At 63.8% G+C, this 25,208-nt stretch overlaps 2 protein-coding genes and 1 long non-coding RNA gene across 3 annotated transcripts in view; 1 reads left to right on the forward strand and 2 right to left on the reverse strand.

Moving 5' to 3' along the window:
- ADAMTSL2 (ADAMTS like 2) overlaps window positions 1-7,702 on the reverse strand; it is a 30,813-nt gene extending 23,111 nt beyond the window's left edge. Inside the window, 7 exon segments of the mRNA XM_082695015.1 lie at window positions 1,917-2,040; window positions 2,175-2,320; window positions 2,809-2,911; window positions 4,022-4,097; window positions 4,948-5,090; window positions 5,609-5,699; window positions 7,433-7,702. Of these exon segments, the coding sequence (XP_082551141.1) occupies window positions 1,917-2,040; window positions 2,175-2,320; window positions 2,809-2,911; window positions 4,022-4,097; window positions 4,948-5,090; window positions 5,609-5,698 (682 nt within the window). The 5' untranslated portion in view covers window position 5,699; window positions 7,433-7,702.
- A 6,599-nt stretch (window positions 7,703-14,301) lies between these two features.
- Window positions 14,302-19,631, reverse strand: LOC309846781. Its single transcript, XR_014302137.1, has 5 exons — window positions 19,254-19,631; window positions 17,298-17,439; window positions 16,351-16,537; window positions 15,345-15,434; window positions 14,302-15,003 (listed from the first exon to the last, which is right to left on the reverse strand). It is a non-coding gene; the product is annotated as an uncharacterized lncRNA (long non-coding RNA).
- MYMK (myomaker, myoblast fusion factor) lies at window positions 15,234-24,319 on the forward strand (the record flags this gene model as incomplete). Its single annotated transcript, XM_082696272.1, has 5 exons — window positions 15,234-15,368; window positions 19,631-19,745; window positions 20,530-20,678; window positions 23,539-23,655; window positions 24,132-24,319. The coding sequence occupies 5 exons, from the start codon at window positions 15,234-15,236 to the stop codon at window positions 24,279-24,281; spliced, it is 666 nt and encodes a 221-aa protein (XP_082552398.1). The 3' UTR covers window positions 24,282-24,319.
- Between the last annotated feature and the right edge of the window lie 889 nt (window positions 24,320-25,208).

Consider the following 25,208-nt stretch of genomic DNA (forward strand, 5'->3'; position numbering starts at 1 on the left):
TCTTGGGGGACAGGGGTCTGAGGACGAGAGAGGTGCTGCCAGCAGAGAGTAGGGGGTGGTCTGAGGAGAAGGAGGAAAGCCTGGAGATGGAAACATTTCCCAGGAAACACTGGTGACGGGGCTTTCAGAAATCAGGTTTGCGGAGGGTGACACCTGTGTCCCAGGAGAGTCCCGGGCATCTGCCTCCGCCCCCTGCAGGCCTGCCCCTCCCCCAGCCCTGAGCTGGCCCCTCCCAGCCAGAGGGTGCTAAGTGGCTCTGGGCCGGGGCACGGGGGACGGGGGGCTGTGGTCTGCAGCGGGAGCCCATTCCCACGGTGTTGGCCGCCCCCGTGGCGGCGGAGCTCGGGCTCCCTGAGTGCTGGGCTGGGCGTGGAGAGAGCGGGGTGGGAGGTGCGCACTAGCCCCCTCGCCCTGGCAGTGTTTCCGCTGCACACTGGTAGTACAGAGAGTGGGGAAAGCGCGGGAGAGGAGGCTTCGGTGAATGGCCATTTCTCTAACTGTAGGGTTCAGAGAATTCCTTCTTAAATTAGCAGCCGGCCCACAAGGTTCCTACGCCTTTAATAATGGCCTTTGCACCGGCAGGGCTGGCGCCACGGTAAGCGCACCCGCCTTTATCAGGAAGCATACGGGGGGCTCTTAGGACCCTGGACCCCAGAGCCAAGCTGTCTGGGCTGGGACCCCACTCTGCCACCTCTGGCTGTGTGACCTCACGCCAGTTTCTTCGCTGCTCTCTGTGTTGGCACCTGCCGCGTGCCCATCCCTTCTGGCAATGTTCTGAGGTGTGAGAGCCCCGGCCCAGCACCCAGGACCAACCCAGCAGGTGTCGGCAGGATTGGAAGTGTCAGCCTCTAGCCCCTCAAGGGGGCAGTGCCATGGGGCATGGACCGTGTCTCCCAGGCTTTCGTGTAGGCCCCGGAACATGGCCCTGGGCACTCAGAGGGAGATGCGCTGCTGTCTCCGTGCCCCGGAATCTGGCAGAAAGCCCCCCGCCCCCTGGCCGTGTGTTCTTCAGACCCCCGCTGGCTGTCTGGCTCTGGGTCCCCCATCTCAGACCCTCCTACCGTTATCCTGCCCCTCCTCAGTGCGGCCTGCCCATCTCTCATCCACAGCCTGTCATTAACTCCGAAATTAGCCCTCCTGTGGGGAGTGGGACTTCCAGGACACGGCTGGGGTCCCCACGGCCCCGGGGCCGAGGTGGCTCCGACTCCAGACTTGCCCATCTTCCCTCCGGAACCTTGAGCCGACGTTCCCATGGCGGGCCTCGGTTTCCCCATGTGCCTGCTGGGTTTCACGCGCCCCCGCCTTCCCCAGTCTGACCCGAGTATTCACTGAGACCCAGAAATGCAGTCAGCTCCACACCGAGGGCTAAAGTGCATTGCTCCAAACCACAAACTGTCACGCGCTGAGCCCCCCTAGCTGCCCGCCGCGCCCCACCGGCCCCAGCCGAGCCGCACCAAACCCGCACGCCAGACGGACGGATGGACGTGCGCTGCCTGGGGAAGGACGGGGCTGACTCGGTGCCGGAATCGGCCTCTGCACCTCTTCGGCCCCCCGAAACTCAGGTTCGGGGGCTCAGGCCCCCGAACTCAGGCCCCAGAATCCTCATACCCAGACTCAAATCTCACATCAGCTGTGAAGAGGGGGAAATGTGCCTCAGTTTCCCCCTTTTGGGGCTGCTGCAATGGTCAAACATGATCCCCCATCCAAGGGTGCCCTGAGGCACCTGGTACGTAGTAGGTACTCAATAAAGAACGGCCCAGGATTCCTAGCCAAAGGGGGGTCTCCCGGAGCACCTGGCCGGCCCACCCAGGGCCCAGTGGGGAGGATCAGGGGCCCGAGAGGGAAGGGAACTTGCGCAGAGGCGCTCAGCAGCTCGGGGCCAGGCTCCCGGGGAGCCCTGGGTGCGGGGCTCTTACCGAGGTGGGCGTTCCCTTTGCGGTAGTTGCCGGTCACGTGGGTGCAGCTGCTCCCGTCCCCCTGGCAGACGCCACACTTGTCCAGCGTGTGGGTGGAGAAGAGCACCCCGTCACAGCCGATGGGCTGCAGGAAGGAGGCGGAGAGGGCCGCTGGGAGGGCGCCGAGACCCGGGCCCGGGGGCCGCGACGGCCACAGGCAGACAGGCGGGCGCTCAGTGCACCGAGGCCAGCAGGACTTTTGCTACAATGTTTAACAACCTCACATTTTCCAGACACGCAAACCCCCCGCAGGTCGGTGAGCTTGCAGGACGTGCCGTCGCGGGCGGGGACCATGAGCTGCCGCTGGCCGTCCACGGTGGTGCAGTGCAGGTCGCAGGGCTTGCTGGAGATGTGGACGTAGTCGTCTGAGGGGAGACGGAGGCTCTCAGGGGCGGGGGGTGGGGGGCGCGGTGGGACTGGGGCCCCCCCTCCCGTCCACGGAGACCGAGCTCCGCCCACCCATTGCGCAGATGGAAAAACTCGGGCCTGGAGCATGAGGGGGCTTGCCCGGGGTCTCAGTGGCAAAATCAGACCAAGATGCGGGGGCTCTGGCCCAGCCTGGGGTCCATGAGTTCCAGCTTCTGCCTCCTTGCAAGTGGAGGGCAGGTCCCTCTCCTTAGCAGGGTCGGAACCAACGGCTGGCCCTGCGCTGTGGGTCCCGGGCCCCCGGCACTTACTCCACGAGTGAGAGAGACCAGCTCATGCTCTCTGTCGCCTGTGACCTTGGACGAGCCCCCTCCCTCCAGGTGTCACCCTCCCGCCTGCCCACCCGTTTGCATTAGGGAGCCATCGGCTGGGGGGTGGGGCATGCCCCTGCCTTCTGCCCCCCGCTGGGCCGCCCCAGGCCGGGTACCAGGGTATAGGGGCTTCCACTGGTGCGTCCGCCCGTCGTACACACGGGAGTTGAAGGAGATGCACTGCTCCTCCCGGAAGCTCCTCCCGTCCGGCGGACAGTCCTGCAGGGCGACAGACGGAGGCTCCAGGAGGAGCTCAGCCTGACAAAGGCATTTTTGTCCGGGCTGAGCAGGAAGCGGCTGCCGCCGGGATGGCCGGGCCGGAGCCGAGGCCCACGTGGTGGCCTCTCGTTCTCCCTCAGTGTCACTTGCTCTCTGGAAGGAGCAAGGACAAGCAAAGGGCAGCTGCCGTCCGTGAAGCACGTCCACGCGCCGGCCCTCCTCGGGCGCTGGGCAGGGTCCTGCCGTGTCCCCGCCAGCCTGGCCTCCTCCCCGGACGCGCTGGGGCGGGGAAGGCGCCCTGGCGTGGGCAGGGCTTGCACTGGCGCCTGCTCGCCCTGTGTCCCTGGGCAGAGGCCCACCTCGGTGTCCGTGGCTATGGCCACGGTGCTGGAACATGGCTCACTGACTGAAGGGGGGCTTGAGTTCATAGAAGAAGAACCCCGGGACTGGGAGCAGGGGGAAGCTGGTCACTCCGGGCTTAGGTGGGTCTATCTCTGGAGCTCGTGGGCAGCCAGGAGGGAACAGACCAGAGACGCCAGCACAGGCCCTAACTCCCTGCTCGTGTGCACAGGCAGAGACACAGCCACAGGGATACCGGGTCATAGTTACAGAGACTCCAAAGCCTTGCTGTCCCTCTGCCCCACACCCTGGAGCTTGGGTGCAGACCGGCTCGGACCCCATTGAAAGCCACCTGGAGGCTAAGCCAATGTCAGTGCCTCTGACCCCCCCTTCCCTCCTGGGGGGGCTGACAGCACCAGCGCCTGGGGGAGCTGGGGTGTGCTGCCGTGGAACTTTTCACAGGTGGGGACGGGGACACCTGGTGACTGCCTGTCTCCTGCTGAGCACCCGGTACAGGACTTGTGAGCAGAGTGGGGGGCCGTGGCCAGAGATCTCAAACCGTGAGGCTCCACTCTGAGCCCCCTCCTAAAGCAAAGCCTCCTCCCTGTGAGTATGGAGCACAGCGGGTGCAGGACAGACTCGATCTGAGGCAGGAAGGGGGCTTGGAGCCCAGGACGCCTCACCATCCTTCTCTTCGGCAGGAAATAGGGGGCAGGCCCAGGACAGAGCTTGGGGGAGGGGTGTTGAAATCCCACCGGGTGGGGGCCTCACCTGCACTCTGCACAGCTGGTACCGCTTGGATGTCCCCGTGCAGGTCCTATTCCCAGCGCCTAGGACGGATGTTCTCCTGGTGGGAAGATGGGCTGAGCTAGGATTGGGAGCCACGAGCTACAGGCACCAACCTTACTCCTACTCCAGATGGCCTCTGGGCTGGGCCCCAGAAGCCCCCCTAGTTTTTCTGACCTTCACGGCTCCACCACAGCCCAGGCGAGGGACGCTACCCAACTCCCCTCTGTGCTCCGGGTACCTGTAGCCCAGGGTCTCTGTACACGGAACTCAGAGTAAAACCAAAAACGTTTACTGTGCCCCAGCCCTGGGCTGGTAGGTAGAAGGCCCTAGTGATGTCCACAGCACAGATGAGGAAACCGATGTTCAGAGGGGTTAAGTCACTTGGCCAAGGTCACCCAGTTAGGAAGCGACAGAGGCAAGGTTTGAGCCCAGGTCTGTCTGACGGTAACCACTGGGCCGAACGCTGTTCCCCATGTTCAAGCAACTCATGTCCTCAGAAGAGAAAGCCAGGGAGGACCTCACCCCTCACTGAAAAATCCCAAGAAGGGGCGCCCAGCTGGGTCCGTTGCTAGAGCACCCACTCTGGGTCTCGGGGTCATGAGTTCAAACCCACGTCGGGTCTAAATCTCTTTTTAAAAAGAAAGAGAGGGCGAGGGAGACAAAGAAGCGGGGGTTCCCAAGAAATGGATCCTGCTCTCACGAAAGTGCTGCCCCCACGACCCCGGAGCAAGATGGAGCCCGGGACACAGTCGCCCAGGAGCCTCAGCCCTGACAGGCCCGTGAAAAGCCTGTGGTCCACCTGGCCTGTGAGGCCTCCAACAGAAGACCCCCTCCCACCTGAGACGACCCCCACCAGCCACCCCAACTCCCCCGGCACCTGCTGCCCCACCCCCACACCGAGCCGCTACCTCTGCTGCAGGCAGTGTCGCTCCTGGGACGTCACCCCGGCCCCACAGCTGCGGGAGCACGCCGTCCACTTGGTCCACTCTCCCCACCAGTAGGCGGTGGCGTCAGTGCCCCCCTCCAGGCTGTTGGACGTTGGACTGTTGTCCTGGGCGGCAGTCCCCACAGACGGTTAGAAGGCTGAAGCCCCGGGCAGGACTGGCCTGCCATCCCCGTGCCCTGGTCGGGAGTACACGGTCCCCAGATGCCCACCGGCTGGGTCACTCGTTCCCCGGGCCCACGTCTCCAGGGCGGTCTTGGAGGGAAGACCCTGGAAGCTGTGGGCCATGGGTCCTCCCGTTCTTGAGTCTGAAACACCCCGGGGGCTTGGTGGGAGCGTCCTTGCTTTCTCTGTCCCGAGCACCTGGGCCCCAGCCCGGGCGCTGCAGGCCCCTCTACACGCCTTGCTCCAGGCCCCTCTTGGAAGGGAGCCCTCGGCTCCCTCCAACCTCATCCTGCCAAATCAGAGAGGGATCTGAGTGGCCGGGGTCTGGCTTGTAAGGGCTGTCCTGGGAGCTGCTTGGGGCTCTGGGAATGCGTGCAGGGGCCCCTGGACACCTGCCCCACACCGGCCACACCCCCTCCACGCTCAGCCCCTCCGGGTGAGGGACGCTGTTCGCCACTCACCGTGGCCCCAGTGGGTGCCATGCCCCCAGCCAGCAATGCCCCAGCTAGCAGGGACCAGACCCAGAGTGAAGGCTGCCGTCCGCCATCCATCCTAGGAAGCAAGACCACAGTCACTGCTAGGCCAGGCCCAGATCTTCTGACGGCTGACGAGGAAGAGGGGAGAGTCCCCGGGGCCCACACAGAGCAGAGGCCGGGAGGCTATCTGGGATCAATTGCTGGTGGCTGCCTGGTGGCCTGTTGGGAGAGGTCGGGGAGTGATTGAGGATGTCTGCGCAGGCACAAGAGTCATAGGTCGAGATGCGCTTGCTGACCCTGTTCCCCCCACCCGCCCCCCTCGAAGGGCAGGCAGGGACGTGCTCCATGCTTTGCCTCGGACCACCTGAGCCCCTCAGGTAGTGCCTGTGGAGAACCCCACGGACAGCTGAGGAGGCCATAGGCCCAGACCACACCCACTGTATGAAGGAGCCAAACACCAGAGCTCGTTGCCTGGCAGAACCAGCCCGAGTGAGAGCTCCTGGGGATTTTCGTCCCCTCAGGGCTGGCTGCCCACATGGGAGAGTGAACCCCCCGCCAGCCACGTGGGGCTGCTGGAGGGGCCCACGGAGGCCACCTGCTCTGCCTGGCCTTTCCCCTCCCTGGCCGCCCCTGCCCCTGCCCTCGAGGGGGCTGGGCCCAGGACCCTCAGGGATCCCAGGCTGGGCAGAATCGGGGCATCTGTGCCCCTACTTGCCCCAACCAAGATGGACATTCTGCTCCCGGAGTATGATGTGAGGACAGCCCAGAGCTACTGGACCGCCTGTTTCCTGACAAGTCAGCTCTGTCAGCCCCAAACGCCACTTGACCTTCCTTCCAGGGGTCAGATCAAGGCCTCCGGCCTCCTGGGCTCTCTGGCTCCCCTATCTGGTTTCTCTGTGTGGACGCCTGCCTCCCGGGAGGCACAGGGACCTCTGCGGCTTCTAAGATTTGTCTCTGGTCCGAAGTGTCGCGTGCCAGCAAGGCCGAGAAGGGGTTTCAGAAACCAGCAAACCTACCCCCCTAGAGCCTGGACCCAAGAGAAGGAAGTCAACTTGCCTGAAGCCACAGAGCAGAGTAAACGCAGGGACTCCCTGCACCCGCCGATTCCAAGGCAGAAGGTGTGAAAGCTGTCCCCACCCTTACCAGCCCCAAAGCCCCCTCCAGATCTGTCCCCTCTTCCTTCCATCAGCCATGGCAGGCCAAGCACCTGCAGATCCCCGGTTATGCCCGCCAACCCCCGTGCATCCTCGGAATGTCTCTGCGGGGACCAGGCAGCAGGAGACCCTGGAGTTCGGAGCCCAAGTCCTAGCGACCCCCACTTCCCCTGCTGCCTGCCCGCCACCTCCCCACCCCGCCCGCCACCCCTCCCCCGCAGGCCTCCATCGGCAGCCCCCGCCCCCCACCCCACGGCGGTCCCATTGGCTCATCGGTGCCCTAGCTCCTGCCTGCCGGGCTGAAGACAGGTGCTGAGCCGGCCCCACACTTGGTTTTCATTAAGGCTCCCAGACACCGCTGGCCACAGGCCAGGTCCGGCTCACGCGGGATCCATCCCTCCCTGGGGTCCAAAACCAGCCACTGGCCGGCAGCAGAAGCTTGCCTCGCCAAGAGCTTCAGGCATCCGAGGCTGGGCGCTGAGGGCCGCCCTCACTGCGCTCTGAGGGTCTCCACCCTCCCCATGAGCCCTCCTCTGGTTACATAACAGCTCCCCCGAGGGGGCTAGGGGAAGCTCGGCACCCCCCCAGCCCGCCCGGAGTGCACCCAGGCCCTGGGAGGGCTGCGTGGGGAAGAGGAAATGCAGCAGTGGCCTACCTGGCCCGGGGTCAGCAGGTTGTCCTCCTGGGGAAAGGGGCAGAGCCGCGGCGGGCAGGCGGCGCCAGGTGCTGCGAGCGGGGGAGGCTCAGAGTGCAGAGAGCTGCGGGCTCGGGCTCGGCGCCCTTCCTCCTCCTCCTCCTCCTCCCCTGCCGCCTCCCGCCTCCACTTCAAAGAGCACCCAGGAGAGGGGGTTCCCAGGGAGGCGTGCAGCCCAGTGGCGGCTCAGCGGCCAGTCTGCCTTTATAGCTGTCAGGCAGACAGGGAGGAACTCACACTTCCCACCAGGCTGCTCCCCCGCCCGCCACCGGCCGGCCTGGCGCACACTTTAACCCGCTCCGCGCCTCTGGAGCCCGGCCAGGCCGGCCCAGCTGCTTGCTGACTGCTGCCTCGGCAGCAGCCCAGAGCAGCAAGCAGGGAGGCCGCCTTCCCGGGTCCAGCACTGGGAACCGTGTGTTGGGGTGTCCAGACAGAGCAGCCGCCGGCCTGGGGTCACGGGAAGGCTGGTGGACGCAGAGCCCAGCCTAGATCTGTCTGACTGCTGCCTCGGGAAGGGGCCCAGTCTCTGACTCTCCCCGCCATGGTCCCTGGGTGGTAGGAGGTGTCCGGTCGCCCAGTTCCATTTTACAGATGGGAAAGGTGAGGTCCAGATCACCCAGACGGCCTTAGAAAGGTTCTCCTGACAGGAGAGGCCTCTGCAGGTGGGGTGAGGAAGGGAGACCCAGTGGCCCCAGCGGAGGGTCCAGGGAAGGGGCAGGGGTGCCGGTGGTCTGCCGACCAGACAGCTGAAATGGCCAGGGCCAGTGGGGGGGAGGCGTGGGGGGAACTCTGTGCAGATGCGCAGCACTGGCTTGGCAGGGCCCAGCGGCCTGCCTGGGCCTGGGCCAGTCGGGCAGCCCCTGGCAGGCCAGACGTGGGGCTCCAGGCCTGTGTTCTTGCTGAGTCAGAGCATGGAGTGGAGGGCAGAGCACAGGAGCACACGGCGTGAGCTCCAGCCCCCAGGAACGCAGGCAGACCCCAGATTCTGCAAACTGTATACCCAAAGCAAGGCCTGGGACCCCCCCACACCCCTACGCCAACCAGCCCACCTTCCTGGAAACACAAGGTCGGGGTGGAAGCAGCATGTAAGGTCTCCGGAGCACGTCATCCAGCCCCTGCCTCAGTTGTGCAGGTGGCCTAGGCCCCAGCGGCCCCTAGGGAACCTCCTCCTCCCTCCCCGTCCCTTGCCAAAGGAACTGTGAGGTGAACTCCTCCTTCAGCGGCATCCTGGGTGGCTGAGGGTTATTCCAGCCCTGGGGAAGTTCTGCCCGGTGTCTGGCCCCCGACAGCAGCAGTGGAGAAGGAGTCAGAGTAGGGCCACACCGCCTCCCATCCTGCATGGGGTCCTTCCTGGGCACCCAGGGCTCTGAGACCGGCATCCTCACTGTCCCCATTTTGCAGATGGAGGGACTGAGGCTGTGAGACGGTTGAATGACGCCCCGGGTCACACATCTGGTTGGTGGCACAGCAGGGACCCCACCACTGTCCCTGACCCTATCCTCTCTGTCTGCAGGGGTTCTTACGTGCATTCGTGCTACCCTGCGCCCCACCAAGAACAGTGGGAGGGCAGGTCTTGTTCCTCTCAGCGCCCCCCACCCCACCCCCCCGGGGCTGCTGGGCTAGTCCCTGTGATGGAGACTTGAACCCAGGTCCACACTGCCCCCTGCGGTCCGCGTGCTGAAGCACAGACAGGACAGAGCCGGTCTCTGGGGCAGTCTGGAGGACACACACCCACGCCTGCACCCCCTCCCCGCCCCACAGACACCCGACAGACAGGGCCAGGGCGCCCTCGGAGCCTCAGCCGCCGTCCCCTCCCCTCCAGCCAAGCGCCAGGGCCCTGCACCCCCCTGGCGTGGTCCCGAAACTCCCAGCGTTTCTGGCTCCACGTCTAGCCAGCGCCAGGGTGACTAATGGTTTCCCTTGGGAGGGACCCCACAGCCGGCCGACACAAACACCCCAGCGCCTCCTCTCAGCCCGGCGGGACAGCGCCTGGGAGACGCGCCTGCCACCCCTCAGCTACGCCACCGCCCGCAGGTGCCTGACCCTGGGCCCGCGGCCTCCGCCCCACCCCGCCCTCCACCTGAAGGAGCCCGTCCAGGCCCTCCCCCCATGCAACACAGGGAGCCCCCCCAGTCGAGACCCACGGGAACCCACGGCTGCTGCTTTACCTCCTAGTGTCCCCGGAGATGTTGGGGGAGACCCCGGGAGCCAGGGAAGGCTCCTGGGGCCCCCAAAGACCCTGGGAATTGGGGGCGTGACGAACAAAGGATAAGCAGGGAGCACCTCCCCGAAGGCCTCACTGTGCTCCGAGCTCAGAGGCCTCTGCAGAGGCCGGGCCTCCTGGTGCCCTCAGGGCCCAGCTCACGCCAAGATGCCCGAGGAGCCTCCCGCCCAGCGGCCACACAGGACCCGCTCCGTGGCTCGACCCGTGCTCAGAGGGACCCACGCTCGGGGCTGGGGCTTTGCAGTCACCATGTTGGCGGTCGGAATGATGCGGTCTTTGCATCCGTGTTCTGGAAGTGGCACGGGACGGGGCGATGGAGCACACGCTGGGCCTTAGCGCCTCGGCCCGCCTCCCTCCACCTCTGGGGTTCTTGACCCCCACCCCCCCAGCCCGGACCCAGCAACCACACCCGCCCTCTGTCCCCCAAGGGGCCGGAGCAGGGCTGAATGTCTCCGGATGGGGTCCTGGGTGCTTGGAAGGGTGACCACTCATCCCCAAAGTATCCTCGTGCCCAAAGGAACACGGCGAACTTCAAATTTTAAAAAATGACACAATCAGTCTGGTGAATCCATGGAGGAAAGAAAAAGTTTCATCCTGCTTTTTGAACAAAGGTCCCCCATTTTGCACTGAGCCCCACAGATCACCTAGTGGGGTCACTCCCTCCTGGCTCTGTCCCTCCCGGGATCCAAACTGTCTGGACTCCCTGGAGAGTCACTGTAAGAGAGGACTCTGGGCCCCCATGTCGGGCCCTGCCCCCGACTCTTTGCACCCTTCTGGACATACTCAGCTCCCCAGAGGATCTGCTGGGGCCACCTCCTCTGGGAAGCCCCCAGGTGTTCCAGTGCTTTGTTGAGGCTTCAGAATGCTCTTTCCGGACCCTCAGCTGGGACCCCACAGAGCGGAGGCTGCTCCTGGCTCACACAGCACCTCTGAGGCCCAGCATGTTCTAGACATACTGGGGGCTCAGTAAACAAAGGGCTGGACTTGTGTGGCCGCTCCCGAAGCCAAGAGGTCCTCTGCTCTCCGGAGGCAGAGCTCCCTGCTGGCATGCTGATTCCTCCAGGGGACCCCACCCTGGGGCACTGCTCCCTGGGGCCCCGGCTAGGGAAGGGGTGCTGCAGACACCTGTGCTTTAGTAGACGGTCTTTCTACCAGAGCCTTCTGGATGTCTGGGGAGAAGCCTGGAAACAGGAAAACAGGCATGCTTCTACCAGATGCCGAGGAGAGGCAGCGGAACACAGCAAGTAGCAGGCTCAGGGCAAAGAAAAGATCCAGGGCCGGGGAGGGACACTGGGGGGCCATGGGGTGACCGGGTTGGGGGTGCTGGGAGTCAAACAGTCACGCTGGCGGCCGAGCGCTGTCCCGTCCAGGAAAGCGTCTGCCGCAGAGCTCAGAAGCATGGGGGACCTCAGCCAGAGGGGTCATCTGGCCAGCGTGGCGATCACTGGCCAGACCCAGAAGAGGACCAGGCCCCAGAGAGCAGCCCCAGCGGCAGCCAGCCCCTTGTCATAAGCTTCCTGCCCAGCCCGAGGCAGAAGACAGCTTTCTCTGCCCCAGGCCCGGGGCTGGACATTCAGGGAAAATGTCCTCCTGCCAACTCCTGGGGGTCAGCAGGTGGGAAGCTGGACCCCAAAACAGGCTTCTTCGTTTCCTTGTCCTTCCTTCTCGGCCAGAAGCCCTAAGCATGCTCTGTCAGGCCGAGGCTTGAAGCTCCAGTACGGGCGCCCAGGAAGTGTGTAGGCCTCTCTGATTCTCAGATTCCACAAGAGGCTCCTTTCCACCCAAATATGGAACAAGGACTGCGGCGTGAGAAGCCTGGCGTGGCTGAGAAGTGAGCCCGCCAAGGGAGCTCCCGGGAAACGCAGCCCTGAGGCCCGACGGTGGCCGGGCTACCGCTCAGAGGGCCACACTCTCATCAGCGTCCCGGCGACCCTGTGAGGCAGGGACGGAGCCCTCAGCCTGGCTCACCGGGTGGGCTCTCAGAGGCTGGGGGTGGCTTCCTCAGCCAGCGGCTGCAGACAAGGCACGATTGCTACCCCAAGCTCGGCTGCAGACCCGCACACGTGCACGGAGCAGACCCCCTGCCTGGCAGTCTGGGGGCGGGGGGTAATGGGGGATCCCCAAGGAACAAGTGGGAAAACATCAAAGCCCAAACCCCTCTGGCCAGGTGCAGGGGCGCCCCAGCGGGCCCCTACACGGACAGCCATGGCACGAGGGCCGCTGAGCTCTGGAGTGACCGAGAGCCCTGGGTCGGGTGTTCAAAACTTGGAGGACGCAGGCGCAGCAGCTGGCTTGGCTCTCGGGCCTGCCGAGCAGACAGACAGCTGTCCGGGAGACGGGAGCTGGGTGGCATTCCAAGCATTTCAGCACCTCTATAAAACCTGGCCTGCTCCATGGCCCGAGGGGGCGCGGGAAGGGGGCACGGGCGGTGGGCTCCCTCTCCCCCTGCGGCTGCCCCCCCATCCCCCGCCTGCAGGGTCCCCCCCAGGGCCAGCGCCATCTGCTGGGCGGAGGAGGGATGCCGCCTCGGGCTGGGTGGGGAGGCCAGGCCATCCGGAGACCCTCCCCCAGCACTGCGCCAGTAACCTGCTCCTCTCTGGGCCTCAGTCTGCCGCCCCGTAAAATGGGGAGGGGAGACACGGCGCCCCCCACCCCACCCCCCAGCTGCTGACGGGACCCGACAGGACAAAGCAGCAAGAGTGCTTGGCACAGGGCCCTACACACAGCCGGCGCTGTATCCGTGTCTAGCGTGTGTGCGAGCGGCCTTCAAGACGCACACAGTGTGGTGGGGTTAGAAGGCAGAGACCTCCCTTTGGCAGGGGTCAGGAGAGGCTGAGGGCGACAGGACGCGAGGGGAGGCACCAGCAGTGAGCGTCCAGGCAGAAGGAGGGTGTGCGGCCTGTGGGCTTGGGTGTGGCCAGAACTAGAGCAGGTGGCGGGCTGGGGGGTGGCGGGCTGGGGGTGGCCACAGCAGGCGGGCAGAGGGAGGTCACAGGAAAGTGGAGAGGACGGGGACAGGCTGCACCTTGGTCACTCCAGCCCGTGGGTGGATCCGGCCCAGTGGGTGGGGTGTCCCAGTGGGGTGGGCCTCCAGCCCCACCCTGTCCTAGCCCCTCACCCCCACTTCTCTGCTCCCTTGAATCGGCCAGCCGGGGTCTCCCACTCAGCCTCCCCCTCTCCCGGCCCCCAGGCCCATGGCTTCGCCAGCTGCAGGGAGAGCTAAGGGTCATTTCAGTCCTGTTCAGAGCTGGACGCCCTCCCCCGAGCCAGCTGGTCGGTCTCCAGGCGGCCAGGTCTCGGAGGGAGCCACACGCGCACCGTCCCCACCTCCACGCTGGCCTGGGACTTCCGGCCGGTCTGCAGCAGCTCCCCAGGCTGCCCCAGGCCCGGTCACCTGTCTCCCCACGTTGGGGCAACCCCCCCTCCACCCCCTTCTGCTTTAATCACTGCAACACATGTCCAACCAACCGCACCCCTGCCTTCCTCCCACACCTCCCCCTTCTCTTTTCCCCTTTCCCAAGCTTACAGCCCTGGCCCTGGAGTTCACAGCTGCAAAGAAAACACACACACACTCATGCACAAAACCAACTGTGGAATGTCTTCCTGCCTCTGCGCGGGGTTTGTGGCTCCAGAGGGTTCTCTGAGCACCTGACATCTACTCCCGTTTCCACACCATGGGGTTTGTATTCCTCCGGGGACGGGGGCTGGGAGCTGGATGCGGGCAGGAGTGGAGGGGTGGAGAGGTGGGCAGGGAGAGCAGGCCTCTGGGACGGCCCACGTGGGGTCGCCGCCTCCTGCCCTGCCCAGAGCCGCACGCAGAGCAGGATCTGGTTTTCCCATTTGGAGAGAGAACGGGGCTCCTCGGTGCCAGACTGAAATGTGCAGGAGCCTGGCCTCCCTGGACTTTCATTCATTCTTTGAACAAAGTCATTCATTCAGCCAGTGTTTGTCGAACACCTACGGTGTGCCAGGTTCGGGCCCGGCATAGGAGCACCTCGGTTTGCCTGGGCGCCAGGCGGGAGGCACGGCCCTCCCCACAGACGGTGCTATCGAGCCAACGGCCGAAAGAGGAGGAGAAGGAACAATGTGCTTGCGGGGGGGGGGGGGGGCGTAGAGGAGGGACGGGGTCTGAGAGTGTGGCGGAGACCCGCGCGTGTGTGGGCCGACGGGGCCTGGGGTTCTCCTCGACCCGTGGACACTACCCCAGGGATGGTAGGTGCCTTGGAAGGCTCCGAAGCGGGAAATGGCACCACCGATGCGTTGTTGCAAACCGCAGAAAGGTTCCTGTCCCTTGTGTTCCTGCTGTCCCTGCGTGGTCGCCCTCGGCGGTCCAGCTCTCAGGAGAACAGAAGCGTGGCCCGTCCACATGGCAGAACCCCACTCGCCTGGCAACCAAAGAAACCACCTCACACAACGTGGGCGACTCTTGGGGACGCTCTGTCGCTGGAGCAGAAGTCAGACCCCAAACGCACACCACATGGTCCCATCTGTGCGGAATTCTGGAACAGGCCAAGTCAGGCGTGCGGCAGAGCAGCGCTTGCTTATGCTGGCCAAGGGCATGAGGGCTCACCCTAGGCTGATGGGGAGACGCAGTGGTCCCATCGCTATGTGCACTTGTCAGAACTCATCCAACCGTGCACTTTGTCGTATGTGAATTATATCAGGATGAAAAAAGAGTCGAACTAAAGAGGGTTCTCGGGCAGAAAGCAGACCAGTCAGGAGACAAGCGATCAGGCTGGAGAGAGTCTGCCTGGGTAGCTCACCACCGCCATCATTCCTAGGCCAGAGGACAGGGGACAGCCTGCCAGACAGTGCCCCTAAAACCTCTTACAACAAGGGAAGGGAGGCCTTGGTTTCCCCAAGGCCAGCGGAGGGAGGCTGCGACGCCAGTTACGGCCTCAGCCTGGGAGCCCAGGAGAGAGGGATGGCCCGGCCGTTTGCTACAGATGCGAAACAATGTAGCCGAGGAGAAAACACTGTCTCATTAGTCCAGTTGCCAAGGAAACCCAGGTGGGGAAAGAGCAGGCAGGACCTGGCGTGGGCTGGCAAAGCACCGCGCTGGTCGGCGAGGCTCTTTGGTGAGGAGAATCGACTACACCTTGTCCTCCAACCGCCGGCAGACACGGGGCTCCAGCCGCAGAGACCGCTGGCGGCTCCCTGGGGCCCGGGGGAGAGGGCCAGGACAGAAAGAGGCTGCAAGCTGAGGGTTCTACTCAGGGCCACTTTACTCTGAGGTTGTTGCCAGGTTGTTGCCGAGGTTGAAGGCAAGAAAAGAAGTGTGGTCTCCTGGAACCAACAGCTCTCGTCTCTCAAGAAAAAAAAAAAAAAAAATCAGAGACAAGTGTTGGTCACGTGGCATCTCAGCTGTTGGACCCCATCCCTGGGCTCTCACATATGCACTCCTGTCCCTGCCTCCCTCCAGGGCGTTCGAACCACAGCTGCCTTCCGAGCCCCCGTTCAAGGGAGCAGGACTCGTCCCTTTGGTTTCCTCCGCCCTGGGGACCCGGGAGGCCTGCACCCTCCCCTCCACCCCGGCCCATGGGGACGCTCGCGGCGAAACTTCTCCTGCCGACCCTCAGCAGCCTGGCCTTCCTCCCCACCGTCAGCATCGCTGCCAAGCGGCGGTTCCACATGGAGGCCATGGTCTACCTCTTCACCATGTTCTTTGTAGCGGTGAGTCTGGGCCACTCGCCCAAAGGCACAGGGACACAGGGAAGGGGTCATCTCTCCGTCACCTGCCTACACCGGGGAGGAAGAAAAGTGATTTGGAAGAGAAGGAAAGAGTCTGGAGACCGGGAGAGAGGGTTGGGGGCCCCCTCCTCCGCTCTGGACCTCAGTTTCCCCGTCTGGGTCGGGAAGCCACCCTAGGATTGGTGTGCGCCAGACCAAGCCCGCAGTGGGTCAGCGGCGGTTGGTCCAGGACGAGCCCTTCGAGTCTTCTGGGGGGGCCCCTCCTTTTGCTGCCGACAGACCACCCCAGGCCCCCCCTTCCCTCCCCCACCACCGCTCCTACCACACTCTCAGCTACAAGCACAGGGCAGCGGGGCCGCGAGGAAGGGGCTGAGCCAGGCCTGGGAGGGGGTTAGTGGAGTTTAGGGAATGTGGAGGGCCTGGGTGATTCGGATTCCAGAATTCCGGGGCTGGCCCCGGTTCAGGAGGGCCTGCTCACGTCTGCTCGTCTCTCCCTCTCGGAGGCCCGTGTCCCCTCCGAGTCCTTCTTCCTCCGCGCACAGGCTGGCGACTGTCTGTCCGTCCCTCCCTCCCAGCAGCACGCTCCCCTCTGCATTTTTCCTGTTGCTTTTCTCCACCTTTGCCTTTTTCCCTTTCTAAGTGTCTGGCTCTGGGTCCCTCTTGATTTCTGGAGCTCTGTCTCCACAGAACCTGCTCTCGGGCCAAACCTCCTGGCCTTTCCCCATCTGGCTTTGTCCCCCGGGCCCCCCACGTGTCTCTGCGGCTCTGTCTCCCATCCTGAAGCTTCGGTCTGTCTGTGGGTCCTACCCTCCGACCTTCGTACCTCTCCCTCTAATCATCGCTCTACCGACCTAATCATCGACCCATCCCTCTAACCATCCCCGACCTGTGTCTCCGGGCAGACCTGTATCCCTCTGAGTCCTCCCCCGCCACAGTCTGCCGCCCCAGCTCCAGTCAGACTCACCCTTCTCTGCAGCCCGGCTCCCCGCAAGAAGCTTGCACCAGGGAGGCGAGCGTTCCCAGCCACTGCCTGTGGCAGCGCCAGACCTGTGAGAGCTCGCACGGCTCCCACCGCCGGCTGGCCTTGCTCCAGCAGCCAGGCCTCTGTGGCCGAGGGTCGGGGTCCTCGGGGCAGCCCTGGGCGGGCAGGTCTGTGAACACACGCACGTGTTTGCAGACATGCGTGCCCTTGTCACGCCGACCTCCTCGTGAGCCGAACCCGCGCTCATCTGCCACGGGGGAGGTTGTGTGCGCATGGGCTGGTGCCCCCTCAGGCAGCAGGACCTGGGACTGGGGGTTGCCTAGGGTTTTTGTCTCCACGCCCGGGTGGGAGAGATCTTGGGTGCAGTGGTTCTGGCTGTGGGCCAGGGTCCAGGCTCTGGGCCATGCCCGTGCTGTGGACACACTGTCTCATGTAGTCCTCTCGGCTCCCCGTGAGCCCGGGATTGTGAGCAGCCCATTGGACAGATGAAGAACCGGAGTGTCGCAGATGCGCTCTGGGGCTCTCGGCTCATCCAAGGCGTCTGGTCCAATGCCATTCCGTTAGCTCCACAAGGGAGCCCTGCTCGGGTGAGCTCCAGGAAGTCAATTTGACAGATGAGAAACCCAGACACAGAGTGGACCTGGGGCTTCTCCGCGGGCACAAGGGTCTTAGGGCCGGGGAGAGGAGCTGGGGGTCTTGTTCCCAGGTCTATGTTAGACCCGGCCCCGGAAACCACAGACATGCCAGGCCGCCCCTCCCCGCTGGGCTGGGCTGGCCCCCAGCTGCCTCCAGGCTGACCTAAGAGGCCCACCCTGTCCCGCCCTGTCCCGCCCAGAGTGGCAGAAGCAGCTGCCTCCTGTGACAAATGTCCTCGGGCCTCAAAGCCCCACTCAGCCCCTTTCTCCCAGAGCCCCAGGCGACACCATTACCCTTTCTGCCTCCAATGTGGCTTCTTCCGTGTTCTGGCCAGAAGCCTCCTGCCGCAGTCGCTACTTCTGTGTCCAACACGGTGCCATCTGCCCCGTCACACGGAGTCCCCCGGCCCCTCCCCGAGAGCGGGTATTCTCGTCCCTGTTCGACAGAGGAGGCCCCAGGCTGCCGGCCACCCACCTAAGCTCACCAAGCAGGGATCCGTTAGGTGGGCCTCTGGAGGCTGTGCTATCTCCCAGCAGACTCCCGGCGCACTCCACCTCTGCTAGCCCCATCATGGGCCAAGTGCACCCCTGCGTTGAGAGAGGCAGGCTTCACAGGCAGGGAGGCCGGATGCCAGGCACTGCTCTGCCCAGCGCCCTTGGCAGGTGGCACTGCTCTGAGTCTCCCCTTCCCCACCTGCCTGATCGAGATGAGCCGAGGGCCTTGGGGGAGCCGCCTCCTGGGTCAGCTGCCCTCCCAACCACCCCAAAGTCTGTCTCCCCGACCCTGCGTTTGCCTGGCCAGGCTGAGACAGAGCTCTCCTGCCCTTCATGGGGCCGAGGCAGACACTCCCAATCATCTCACAGTGATTAAGTCTATGATCATAGATGGTGATCTGTCCTACAAGGGAGAGGCCAGGGAGCAGAAGCCCCAGATGATGAGGATGGGCAGTGTGGGGAGCGATGTGGTTCCAGAAGTAGCAGGAGAGTATCCATGTCACTCACAGGGCCTAGCTCTGCCTGCCAGAACTGTGCGCATCCAGAGTCCTTCTCCTTGCCCTATCCCCAAGGTCTGAGCACCTTGATCAGGCCCTACCTGAAGCTTATATTCCCCAGCTAGACAGTCATGTCCACAGCCTAGTTGCTCTCCTCCATCCTCTTTCCCTGCGTCACTTCAAAGGGTGCAGCATACAAAGTTCAACCCTGTTCTCTTGGTGGGTCTGACCAGGGTGCAGAGAAGTAGGACTGTCACCTCCCTCATTCTGGACACTATACCTCTATTCATGCCTCCTGGGTGCACCCTTGTTTTTGGTCACCTATGATTGTGACCAATAGGAGCTCTAAGTCAAGCCCGACTTGCTTGACTCACCAGGCGACCCAGGGCTCCTGCTCCCCCTGTAACATCCCTGGGCCCCCAGACTTGGGCTGATCTCCTGGACGCCCCCTCCCTCCTGTTGAGCCGGGCTCACCAAGAGTTGATTGTGCTGGTTCCCAAACTCGTTTATACCCATGGGACTTGTCAAAATAATTACATCACATAATTAAATATTACCTAAAGTGATGAAATGTGTATGCAAAAGGAGAGAGTTGTTGTTTTCTGTAAGAATTCAGTTGACTGCTTTGAGAATACTCCACAAAGGTATTCTGTCTTAAAAATTGCTATTAAAGGGCTTCTGGGTGGCTCAGTCAGTTAAGCGTCTGCCTTTGGCTCAGGTCACAGTCCCAGGGCCCTGGGATCGAGTCCCATGTCAGGCGCCTGCTCCATGGGGAGCCTGCTTCTCCCTCTGCTTCTCCCCCTACTCTGTTCTCTCTCTGTCAAATAAATAAATAAAACATTTTTTTTAATTGCTATTAAACAGGGTGCTGGGGAGACTACAGGAGACGGGAGAACGTGCCATGCCGCGTTCAACACGGGGGTCTCCGCAGTCTCCCAGGACCTTAAGGAAACTGGAGCTAAACAATGACAGGCCGGAGGTTCCCAAAGTGGGCTCCACAAGGGTGGCTGGCAGCACCCCAAGAAACTCCTAACAGTGCAAACCTCGGACGCCACCCAGCCCTGCGGGGGGAGCAGCTAAGTCCTCACCGGCCCTCCCCCCGCAGGGTTCTGGTGCCCACTCACATCTGAGGACCTCCCCGCTGGGACAGCCCACTCACGACAGGAGAAGGCCCTCCCAGGCCCCGGTAGGGCTGACGGGCATCCAAAAACTAGGCCACAGCTTCATACCCAAAGATGCTGAGAGAACGCACACACACCTGCTCTGGGTAAACTCAGGTGCTGAAGGAACTTGCAGGGCGCGTCTTCGGGGTCCCCATCTCGGCGGGCTTCACGGACTGATGCCTGGACTCCGTGTGGTCACATCATACACGCACCGGGAGAGGCCCGACCGGGCTCTGAGCACATCCGAGGCTCCCAACCCCTCAGGGGAACGTTTGGTCGAATCCCCACAAGACACCATGAGGGGAGTGGTTGGCGGCACCTCCATTTTTCAGGTGGGGAGACTGAGGCATGAAATGACTTGCCTGAGTCTCGCGGCTAGCGAGTGGCCTGGCTGGTGGGGAGTGGCGGGGGCCGGGCACGGCTGGGGCCTGTGCTTTCCCTCCAGCCGCTGACCACCGCGGTGTCCCAGCAGCTGCACCACGCCTGCGACGGGCCCGGCTTGTCGGTGGTCTGCTTCATGCGCCACGACGTCCTGGAGTACTTCAGCGTCTACGGGACCGCGCTGAGCATGTGGGTCTCGCTGATGGGTGAGTGTCCGCGCCCCGTCGCCCAGTGTTCCTACCCCACCATCCACCCGCCGCTCCCAGAAATAGCCAAGCCCTCTGACTGCCCCCACCGCACCGCGAGCGTCTCTGCCCTCTCCTGGGCTTCGAAGCCCGGTTTCATGGATGAGACAGGACGCACCGTCTTTAAACGTCCCGATCCCCATCCCTGCCTCCGGCTCAATCCCCATGTGAACGAGGCCTTGTCTGGAGCGCCTCACGCGGCAGGGCCTGGCCTGGAACCCGTGGAGGGGCTTCCAGCTCCCCCCGCCTGGGAGACCGCTGTTGCACACCAGGGTTTGCCCCCAGGGCGTTTCTTGAGGCCCTTACCAGCCGCCGTGCCCACCACTGTCAGCTCAGGCTTCTCCGAGGCTGGAATTGCTCAAAAGCGTAGTTTCTGCAACTTTCTTCTCACTTAGCGCCGTCTGCAGGCAACGTCAGGACACACGGGCCCCGTCACGCGGGCTCCCTGGTACTTGCCCAGGTTCCGTGAAGGACCCGCATCTTTCCTATCTCTTACCTGCGTGTCTTTGTCCTCCGTCCTGGGGCTCTCAGAGGCAGGCGTGCCATGCCCTGCCCATGACCCCCACGCAGCTCTGTCCCCGTCTGTACCTTACACCCAGCCGGAGCTCAGGCCTCAGGGTGACTGGGCTGGGCCCTGGGGGTCTCTCTGGCTGGGGCACCTCTGGGGTGCGTCTGGGGGAGCCGTGGCCGGGGGGGGGGGGGGCGAGGGGCTGCTCACCCCTCCCGGCTCCTCCCCCACCCGCAGCGCTGGCCGACTTTGACGAACCCAAGAGGTCGACCTTCGTGATGTTTGGCGTCCTGACCATCGCGGTGCGGATCCACCATGACCGCTGGGGCTACGGCGTGTACTCGGGCCCCATCGGCACGGCTGTCCTCATCATTGCCACAAAGTGGGTGCGTACCATGCGCGCCTCGGAGGACGGGGACACCCGCCCCCGTGATGCCTCCACCTCGGGGTCTGCGTTTGTCCCTGTCTCGGGGCTTCCGCTAGAGCACAGAGACCCGGAACACCGGGCCCCCCGCCCCACGGACCGTCTGGACCTAGCTCTGGACCTAACCCAAGTGACTCCACTTCTGGGCCTTGGTTTCCATGTCTGGAAAGTGGCTGTTATGGGAACAGTTCAGTACCTGCTTCAGAGGTTTGGTTCAAAGAAGTTGGGTTAATGTATCTGAAAGTGTTGGCATAGAACTTGGCTTCTAATGTGCTCGACACGTGAAAGCAACAGCCACTATCATTATTTTTTTTTTTTAAAGATTTTATTTATTTATTTTACAGAGAGAGATCACAAGTAGATGGAGAGGCAGGTAGAGAGAGAGAGAGAGGGAAGCAGGCTCCCCGCTGAGCAGAGAGCCCGTTGCAGGACTCGATCCCAGGACCCTGAGATCATGACCTGAGCCGAAGGCAGCGGCTTAACCCCCTGAGCCACCCAGGCGCCCCAGCCACTATCATTATTACTCTTTGCAGAGAATGACTGCTTTAGAGTTGCGAAAGCCTAGATGATTCTAGGAGGACTTCACGGAGGCGGAGAGCCTTGAGGAGGGAGGCTGTGGTGTGTAGCGGACAGGAAGTTGGAACAGCCCCTAAGCGATGAGGCAGCCTGAGCCAGACTTTGCAACTCTGCCATCTCTTCACTGGGTCCCCTGGGGGTCCTGACACACAGTCCCCAGGCCTCCCCACAGCTCTCTTGTACCAAGGCCCTCCTGGCTGCGAGGCCTGAAAGCCACCCACGCTTCCCCAGCTGACAAGGGATGCCAGAGCAGAGTGGACCCAGGGGCACTTCCTGGGACCCCAGAAAGGAAGGAGCTGAACCCTGCAGGGACCAGAACACGGGCCCGGCCTGCTGGCCGGCCCGAGGCTGGACCCACTCTCCAGCCATGCAGCAGCGCAGGCCCCGAGGTGACCTCCTCCTTCTGCCACATTTTCGCCCCTTTGGAGCTCCACCTGGAATCTGGGGGTGTCCCAACTCCATGTGCTGGCACACACCCACTCAAGGACCCAAAATTAAGGCCCAGATGGCAGGGCCTCAGGGGATGGGGTGGAGGGGTTTCAGGCCACCTAGGGAGCGGGAGGGCCGTTCTCTGGGAACAGGGGTCAGGCTGGGCAGGTGGCGCAGAAGGTGTCCATCAACCCGTTTTACAGCTGCGGGAGTGAAAATAAAGTCCTGCTTCTCCCACAGCAGGGAGTAGAGGATTCGTCCTGCCGGTTCAGTTAATGAGGGAAGTAGGGCTCACAGAGGTCAGCAAGCAACAAGAAGTCACGCGGCACCAGCTGAAGTCGGGCCTTGACTTCCCAAGAGAAAGGAAGGAGCCTCTTTCTCCCTCCAGCCTCCCCAAGGGGGAAGGCTGACCCAGGAGGCCCCCGGAGCTGCCCGTGAGAGCGGGGGAGGCCTGTTGGGTCTGCCGTGTCCCAGGAGAGACCGCGTTAATGAACGTGCCGGAATGCATAAACACAGAGCCCGGGTTGCGATAGTGCAGGCTCGCTCCCCGGCAGGAAGTAGGACAGGCTGCCCCGGGGGGCTGTTCCTCCCACAGGACTTGGCGGGCCTGGATCTGTGTTTGATTGTAATTAGCCAGAATGGAAGCCACTCGCCAGTTTCCGTGGAAAGCACCACGGCGACTTCCACGGCCCTCGGGCTGTGGATCCGCCACGGGAGCCAAGAGGTCTGCCTGGCTCCCTACATCTGGGGCTCAAATTGTGTTTTTCAGACCATTTAGCATGGAGTTTATTTTGGATTTTCAAGGGCAGTTTCTCCCTGGGATGAGGGTGGATTTTTCTCCCAGAGGTTCGTCCCTTCTCGAGCCCAAGTTGGGAACAGCAGCCCTCAGGGAGGGGAAGCAGAGAGAGGCGGGTGTGGGGGCCGCCGGCCGGGCCAGGCTAGGACGGGACCCTGGGCAGGCACAGGGCCATGGCCAACCACACCCAGACCCCACAACCGCGCCCACCTGCCGTCTGCGCCCCCGCGGGGCCTAATGTTTTATCAGCAATGGCTAATTCCAGAAAACCGCACCCAGACTCTGGTGGGCCAGCCCGCCCCGACTGGCACGGGGCTCCCCCGCAGCAGGTGTGTGTGGCTGTGGGGGGCCCCAGCCCTGCGGGGGAGGGGTCCACGATCCACGGTGCGCATTGTGCTGAGATCCCCAACAGCGGCCCTCTGAGGCACCTCGGCCCCAGGGGCTGGAAGGTGCCGGGTGTGGTCCCTCATTTACTGCGTGTTGTCCGTGTGCGTGAACCCATCCTTGTAGGAGTCAGTGCCGGCTCACGCCTCCCACTAACGTGCACACCTGGGCAAGCAGAGAGTCCTGCGCTGGTCAGCTTGTCTCAGGGGCACTACCATGGGTCCTGATCCACGAGCCACTGAAGGGTCTGTCGGACCCCAACACAGGCATCCCGGTGGGCCACATGGTGGGCGGGGCAAGCCCTCCAATACCCCCTCGCTGAGTCTGGTCCCCTGGGGGTCCCCGCTGCCCAGCAGGGGTGTGTGTGCAAGGGTTATCTTGTTAGCCCAAAGAGGCAGGCAGGGATGGGGGCGGTCCTCACTGGGCACACTGGTCCAGGGGTTCCCAACCAAGCCATCCAGGATGCGGCTCCCTTGGGGCCTGCCGCCGCAGGACCAGGCACGCAGGGCACCTCCCTGAGCCCCATCCCCCGGCCCGAGGGTAGCCAAGGGACACGTGGGTGCCTGGGGCCAGCTCTCCAGCCAGCCATGAACGGCCTCCCTGCCGGGTGACCCCTGCCCGGCCGCTCTCCCCGCAGCTGCAGCAGATGAAGGAGAAGAAGTGTCTATACCCCGACAAGAGTGTCTACACCCAGCAGATAGGCCCCGGCCTCTGCTTCGGGGCGCTGGCCCTCATGCTGCGCTTCTTCTTCGAGGTACGGGGGCCGGGGCTCCTCGGGGGGCTTCGGCAGCTCCCCTTGCTGCCTCCTCTGTCCCTCCTGGTGGGCGGAGGGAGGCCCCCCTCCCACCACAGCACGGCCCGTCGGCCCCCAGCTCTCGCTGTCTGCGGGGATCTGAGACGAGGGACCCAGCCAGGATGGGGCCTGAGGCTGGGGCACCTGCAGGACTAGGGGAGGGGGGAGGGGGAGGGGGAAAGGGGAGGGGGAGGGGGGAGGGGGAAAGGGGAGGGGGAGGGGGCAGGGGGAGCAGCCCAGCCTCCCAGTCAAAGGCCCAGCACACGGTGCCTCTCCCTCCAGCACCCCAGGGGCTGGGTCGGGAAAGACTGCCCACGGGCTGGACGCTGAGGGGAGGCCCCTTAGAGGAGGTACTCGGCCAGATCCGGTGGTGCTCCGAGGCACGGAGGGTTGGCGGAGCCCGGGGCCACAGCCCAACCCCCCTCCCGCCCCCGCAGGACTGGGATTACACCTATGTTCACAGCTTCTACCACTGTGCCCTGGCCATGTCCTTCGTCCTCCTGCTACCCAAGGTCAACAAGAAGGCCGGAAGCGCAGGGCCCCCCGCCAAGCTGGACTGCTCTACCCTTTGCTGCGCTTGTATCTGACATGGCCGCCCGCCCCTGTCCCCGTCCTCCACACAAGCCCCTGCCCTGCCCCCATCTCACACCCAGGAGCGCCCCGAGAAACGTCTCCTCCGAGCCTGAGAGGTCCCCAGGGATCTGGGGCCCACCCTGAGTGCTCCTGGAGACCCCAGGTACTAGGTTTCCACTTTGGCCAAACATCATGCTGGAAAGACAAGACCTTCCTCCCTCCTCCCCCACCCTCCTCCTCCTCCTGCTGCGTCTCCACAGTCATGGCCAACAGGTGTGTCTACAGAAGCCTGGAACCTGTGTGTCCACCTCATCGGCCCTCTCCTCGTCACCCAGAAGCTCCGGCCCAGCCCCGGCCGCAGAGGGGCTCTGCGCGCGCCCCCTACTCACAGCATCAGTTTTCTCTTGGAAACTAGCGTCACCACTTATGCCCTGTGCCCTCCGGCTCCGAACACACCTGGTCGGGATTCCCGACGCCAGAAGAGGGGCAGTTCTGTCCTTGGCCCAGGCCCGTGTGGCCGGCCCTCCAGCCAGGTCCCTGAATCAAGCCATTGCAGGAATGGAGACCTGTGAAACTCCCCAGTGCCTTACTTGGTTCCCAAAGCTGTGTACTCAGCCCTTGATCTAATCCATCAGACAAGTCTGCAGTAAGGCACGATCATTCCACTCTAAAGACAGAAGCCTGAGGCTCAGAGGGAATGGTGGGCTTGAGGCCCCAAGCCAGTGAGGGCAGAGCTGGGCCCCAAGCCCAGCCCGCCGGTCCCAGAGCCGTGCCCGCCACCTGACCCGGGAGCCGTCCCACGGGCGGGCATGAGCACCTGTGTGGGTCCTCGGAGCACCCCAGCACTCCGCCCGAGCTCAGAGCCAGTGTGGGGAGGGGGTCCGGGGGCAGGGAAACCTGAGCGGAGGCCAGCGGCCCACAGCCGGACACCCGGGGCCGGC

The sequence above is a fragment of the Mustela nivalis genome (assembly GCF_964662115.1).
Source record: "Mustela nivalis genome assembly, chromosome: 13".
NCBI lineage: Eukaryota > Metazoa > Chordata > Mammalia > Carnivora > Mustelidae > Mustela > Mustela nivalis.